At 36.5% G+C, this 5,922-nt stretch overlaps 1 protein-coding gene across 1 annotated transcript; it reads right to left on the bottom strand.

Moving 5' to 3' along the window:
• Positions 1–1,887: 1,887 nt before the first annotated feature.
• On the bottom strand, positions 1,888–5,849 carry LOC141816535 (flap endonuclease 1-A). The gene is made up of 16 exons (XM_074704297.1): positions 5,731–5,849; positions 5,525–5,641; positions 5,274–5,332; positions 5,083–5,142; positions 4,950–5,003; positions 4,830–4,878; positions 4,687–4,734; positions 4,423–4,488; positions 4,196–4,246; positions 3,993–4,112; positions 3,847–3,931; positions 2,618–2,699; positions 2,374–2,482; positions 2,244–2,300; positions 2,048–2,144; positions 1,888–1,968 (listed from the first exon to the last, which is right to left on the bottom strand). Exons 1-15 carry the CDS (start codon positions 5,740–5,742, stop codon positions 2,094–2,096), a joined length of 1,020 nt encoding a protein of 339 aa, XP_074560398.1. The 5' UTR covers positions 5,743–5,849; the 3' UTR covers positions 1,888–1,968; positions 2,048–2,093.
• Positions 5,850–5,922: the final 73 nt, after the last annotated feature.

The following is a 5,922-nucleotide window of genomic DNA, read 5'->3' as shown; positions in this document are numbered from 1 at the left end:
GTAATTAATTAGGGTTCATGTTAACTTTTTCAGATTCTCATTATTCTTCCAATTTGATAAATTGTTGTAATTAATTAGCTAGGGTTTCGAGTGTCATTCTTCCATCGTAGGAAGTTGTAGTTGTGGGATCATTCATCATCATCCTTTGATTCATAACAGAATATGATTAATGAGTGCAGTTTTGGCAAACATGCATGCCATCTGTGTTTGATCTCCTTTGTTCGATCGGCATTTTAATCTTCCAAGAACGAAATATCTCTGAATATATAAATTAATTTATTTTGGGGAATCATGTTTTCCAAATTATATTTTCCTTTTACACAAAGGCTTCATTTTCCATTATTAATTAAGGGATGAACAAGTTAATTTATGTATGTTTGTTTGTTTGTTTTAATCTTAACCTTTCGAGGGCCTTTTAGGGTTTAAATGCCATTGTAGGATTTCAAACCCCAAAAATTGATTTAATTTGATCAGGCGACTCCAAGGCTTGTAAAATTGTAAAGTTTCAATGCACCTCGGAGTATAATTGAGTTGGTTACGACAGAACAGACTTGTTGAAATAGACAAGAGGATCAAATCTCAACAAAGCTGAGACAATATCCTACCCTATCGTGGCCAATACCCCGATTTACCTCCTCACCGTGTCGGAACTCAAAATGACGTTCCACTTTTTGTTGAAATATTTACTTGTTTATTTGTTTTAATCTTAATCATTCAAGGGTCTTTAGGGTTTAAATGCTATTATAGGATTTCAAACCCCTAATATTGATTTAATTTGATCATGGGCTTGTGAAATTGTAAAGTTTCAATACAAACAATTATTATTGTATAAAAAAATAAACCATCTACATATATTAAAAATGCGTAAGTTAAAAGTTTTGTGAAAACAATTTTTTTTTTAAAAAATGTACAAATATACAGTACGAACACAATATATAACATGATTAAAAATATTTATTCCTACTATATGGATTGTGTCTGGTGTAATACCACCACATTAAATTCACTAAATTGCTTTCAGAGAGGCAACAAAATATGAACCCTACAAGATGTGAGCAAATGTCACTAGATTTTCTAGACATAACAATCTAAGCTACTGAGTTACTGGATCTGACATCATTCGACCTCCATGGTTGAGGTCGACCAAACAGGCCTCGGTTGACCTACTCCTTACCAGAAGGTTTGACTCTTAAAATGGGTCATCTTGGTTAAACTTTTAGAATGGTAGCAATACAAGGCAACAAAAAATAATAATAAAATGACAATAAACAAATATTATCTAGCCACAAAAGTATCCTCTATGTATATCTTGACCACCAATCATAGCATAGATCATTGATGACCAATACAGGCAAAATTTGCATTCTAATCATAGGAAAGATCATCTACACAACATACATCAAACCATACTCAACAACCCAAGTGCCCTCGTTTTTTCGAAATAGGCAGTAAATGATCAAAGTGTCTCCATGGACCACTTTCGGAGGCACTCTTCTCCTTCTGCAAGTTTTCTAAGAACTCCACCTCCGATCAATTTGACTTTTCATTGAGCCACCAAAAGAACCAATGCAAACTGAACCACCAGCCTCAGGAGCGCCATTTAGCTAAGGTTAAATGCCATTCAAATCAGCTCAAATGAGAAAATTTGTAACCTGATGCGATGTTTGATGGATTGAATTGGGAATTGGTCGAACATATATAGCATAAAGCACGCTGACAAATGAACAAAAGTACATCTTGCACGAAACTTCTTAGAAACATGACCAGCCAGTGAGAATCATATGCCAAAACAGTATGGTCAGAAGGAAACTTAGGATCATTAGAATCTGAGCCAACAGTTCTTATCTGCTAGGATGACAGACTACAAGTTTTTTGAGGGTTGAGGGAGCCTTCTATTTTTCTCTTCTTTGCTGTTCCAGCTTTAGACTTCTTGTAGGTAGAAGTTTCTCTTGAAGCGTTGCCACTCTCCTGAGAAATATTGCAGAACATAAGTTAGAATCCACAGAGGACTCTTAAATGTTTATGGCAGTTAAAGCAAAATGATTACATTGATCCTATGCAACGCCAACGTTCAGACAAGATAGCAAAAGATCCTACCGGCCCTGGGAAGATTTGTTCTTGGCCGATTTAATTTTTTCTATTGCCTAGAAAATTTTACGAGGTGAGATTAACAAACAGTTTAATATAGGGACTTCCAAAATCAACTATTAACAAAGACGAAATCACTAGAAGAGGACAAATACCTTAGCAACTCGATCACTGTTGAATCCATTTTCATTCACCAGAAAGCCCAGAAGACCCTGATAAGAGAGAGGAATACTGTGTAAACATGCCTAATGGACTTATTAGGACCTAATTAATATTCATTACTACCTTCTCATCTGGAGCTATCCACTTTAGTTCCGGAACGTCCATGGTCACATTTGGTTCTTTGAACAAGCGTCGAGTTTCTTGATAAGGCCACTCTTCAGGAATTTGATATCTATAATTATACCAAGTTTTATAAGAGAAACCACAAGGACCACATCAGAATCCTGATGGATCTTAATTTTTACAAAGCTACAACAATTGAAGGTGACGCAACTAAATCTTGCATGAGTGGGGGAAATTGGAGCACCTTTCTTTATTTATGTTCTCCAAGATACACTCTATGCAACTATGTTGACGGATGAGCTTCAAAGCTGTTTTTCCTCCAATGCCTGATAGAGTCATTCGTTTAGCAACATTGCACAAAGCTACAAAAGAAAATTAAAAAGAAACTGCTATGTATATTATGTACAAGTGTTGTGTGACCTAGAGGCCACGGGTTCGAGTCTTTGGCGTGCAACGGTAAAGTTGTTGTCACGTGACCTAGAGGGCATGAGTTTGAGCCTCGAAAACAACCTCTTACAAAGTATGGTAAAACTGTATACAAAGTCTCTCCCCTGAGTCTCTCCCCTGAGACCCTACATGAGCAGAAGCTTCGTGCACCGGACTGTCCTTTTTATGTATATTATGTACATATTAAAAAATATATATTCTAGGGAGAAGAAATAAAAGTCCAATGAATGTCCTACGCACATAAAGATGAGTTCTGGAAACATAGACCATAACAAAAATGCAACCATAGAAAGGTAAGCAACATTATTATGTTTCTGTTGACACAAAACTTCTAGATGCTCAATTCATAAAAAAGGATGACTAGCATAGCCGAGGATGGTATCACACGATTTTAAAGGAGAGTATGAACATGGCGTAAAACTTGGCAATAGAATAAAATTGCTTTTACAGAATGATGCAATTTCAATCATTAAACCCAAAAGACTTGAATGAATCGAATCTCTTTTAGGAAGAATAATAAACGATAGCATAAACAAATCAATAAAAACAATACCAATTAAATAGAAAGGTTGTGGAAACATTTTTGAAAATAGCAACAGAGTTTTTTTTCCTTCAACCAAACAGAGTTAGGGATCAAACATTAAAAATAAATTGAAATTTCCAAAGCATGAAATAACTGTCCAAATCAGTGTTGGATATAGATACTTGGATAATCTCAACAGTGACACTAAGAGTGCACACTCACTAACCCTATTGAACACGTGCAAATTTGTAAAAATAGCCATATCAAAGATTGTGATCACACTCATGTTGAACACTATATCAAGTCCTAGTAACATAGACATGGAAGAGCAACATAAACATGGAACAGTTGCAGCACGGACACCATATTCAACTACACAAGCATTATCATACTAGAGATTTGAATGTACATTAGTTATCAAATTTCGTAAACAGTAAGCAAGTAGAGTACTAGACTTGTATGTTAAACTTGTTGAGTGTGAAATATCTGATATGCAAGTTTACCTTTAATGCTATCACAATAATCACATCCAGAGAGAATGCACAAATCAATGAACTGATCCATAGTGAGTCCTAGCTCTTCAAGAATCTGAAAAGTAAGGATGAGAATAAATACACTAATTCAATTAGCAATAAGCAGAATAATATACCTTTGGAACTTCAAATTCCATCACAGGGATTTTTTTGGAACTAGGATCCATTAAGTGACGGAGAAACCTCGGTGCCCCAAAAGTTAAAGAATCCATGTCTTCTGAGGCAACCGCATACGCCTAGAGATTAATAATAAACAAATATGTTCAGAATATTAAAGTTAAAAAAACAAAACAGAATATGTTACATTGCATCATTTTACCTTGTCACTTTTGCAAAGAGCTGCACATTGAGCTTCTGCTTCACAGGGTGCCTTTAGATCAGAGAGATGAGTTTAGCTTCTAAAACAAGAGATAAAATATTTATATATTAAGCAATTGCATGCAGTTTCAGAAAATGTTGGCATGAGAAAGCAAAACTGTGTCATTTTTAGTTCAAATTCTTGTAGCATGGATAAAGACTTCAACAAGTGAATGTGGACTAGTTTACCTCAATAGTAGGCACACCCATTAGTCTTAAGAGACGTTTACAATCTTCATTATGTTTCTTGGTTACCTATGAAAAAACTCTACAGTAAGCAACTGGAATCAAATTCTTCAAGAAAGTAATATGAAAGTTCTATATATATTTAAAGAAACTCTATGTTACATATGAAGGAAACAGATAATCAGAATGCTAACTTCATGCTGATTGCATCATAGTCAATAAGATCCTCATGGTAATTTCCAATAAAATAGCAATATCAAAGAGTACCTTGACAGTCCTTTTGCTGTACTTTTCAATTCCCTCCAGATCACCAGTCTGCAAACAGCAAAAGTAACCAACTAAGGCAGTAAAAGAAATTCTAGCAGACTAAAGAGTCCCAATAACGGTACTTGTTATGCACAAGCAATGACCTTAATTGCTGTGTTTAAATCCTTAGTTGCATCTTCCCTCTTTGAATATCTAAAGAATAAAATAAGCTTATAGATTATCATTATCTTGCAAAAAACAATGACAAATCTGTAAAGACTAGCCTTTTGGCAAGTTTTTGTCTCTTCAGCTCTGGAGGCTGACCATCAAATACATATCTGCCGTCACAAAGATGATAATAAAACATGGTGGCTGAATGAGAAACCAAATGATATTTAGACATGCAAATGGACTTACACTGGCTTGATACCTGCTTCTAATAATCTGATAGTTCGATTGAACATCCCTTGCAAATGACTTATCAGCCATACCAAATGTCAAGAGTTAGAAGAAGAAATAAACAAGTGCAAAGCAGAGATGCCTCTCAAAACTAGAGAACTTTTAACATTTATCATGGACGACACGATGGAATAGAAGTGTAAGATCACCTTGTAACTTCGCCAGCCTCATTTGTGAGAGTTTCCATGCCAGTTCTTCCGACAACGATCTAGACGCGAGAAAATGGCATCAAGTTATAAATTTGAGAGAGGAAAGTTTGGGTACAAACAGGAGCTAAAAGCTCAACAGCCATTATATAAAACCATATACCCTAACTCGAGAAGAGGATGGCATATCCAAAAGCATTATCCCAAAAAATAATAAGAAAAAAAACGACTAAACATAAGTGATAGAAACGGACAAGGAACTGGTAGATGCTCATGCTGGCGTCGATTGCAATCTTCCGGCCGAAATAACTCTCAAACTTCTGTTCCTTCATAGCTTTCGGAGCGTGGTCCGCAAGGAGCTTCGTCAAACCCTAACAGCAAAGCGACAGCCGCGATAACGACGCCGTGGCAAAGCAAGTGACGGTGACAATCGCAGAGGCATGTGGATGCAAAAGCCTACCTTTATCCCCATGGCGACCTCGACGGAGAGGCTTGGGTGTAGCTCACGGAGAAGAGATAGAGGAGACGGTGATGGAGATGGTGAAATGGGAAAGAAGAGCCGCTATCCTTGGCCTTTCCCGCCTCGCAGACTCATTTCGGTCTCTCGTGATCTTCAACCCCCGCCTTCCTCCCCTTTCAATCCGAAGGTCCA

The sequence above is a fragment of the Curcuma longa genome, unplaced genomic scaffold (assembly GCF_044706935.1).
Source record: "Curcuma longa cultivar G26 ecotype Majalengka, Jawa Barat unplaced genomic scaffold, ITB_CL_G26_1.1 contig_17129, whole genome shotgun sequence".
NCBI classification, from domain to species: Eukaryota; Viridiplantae; Streptophyta; class Magnoliopsida; order Zingiberales; family Zingiberaceae; genus Curcuma; species Curcuma longa.
The sequence above is the reverse complement of the archived record's forward strand: the minus strand, read 5'-3'. Positions and strand labels throughout refer to the sequence as shown.

Excerpts from the sequence above, each read along its gene's own strand:
- LOC141816535 (XM_074704297.1), bottom strand. Across the intron at positions 5,143-5,273 it reads GAGGCTGGCGAAGTTACAAG|TCATTTGCAAGGGATGTTCA; the intron begins GTGATCTTACAC and ends ATGGCTGATAAG. Across the intron at positions 4,247-4,422 it reads TGGGTGTGCCTACTATTGAG|GCACCCTGTGAAGCAGAAGC; the intron begins GTAAACTAGTCC and ends TCTGATCTAAAG.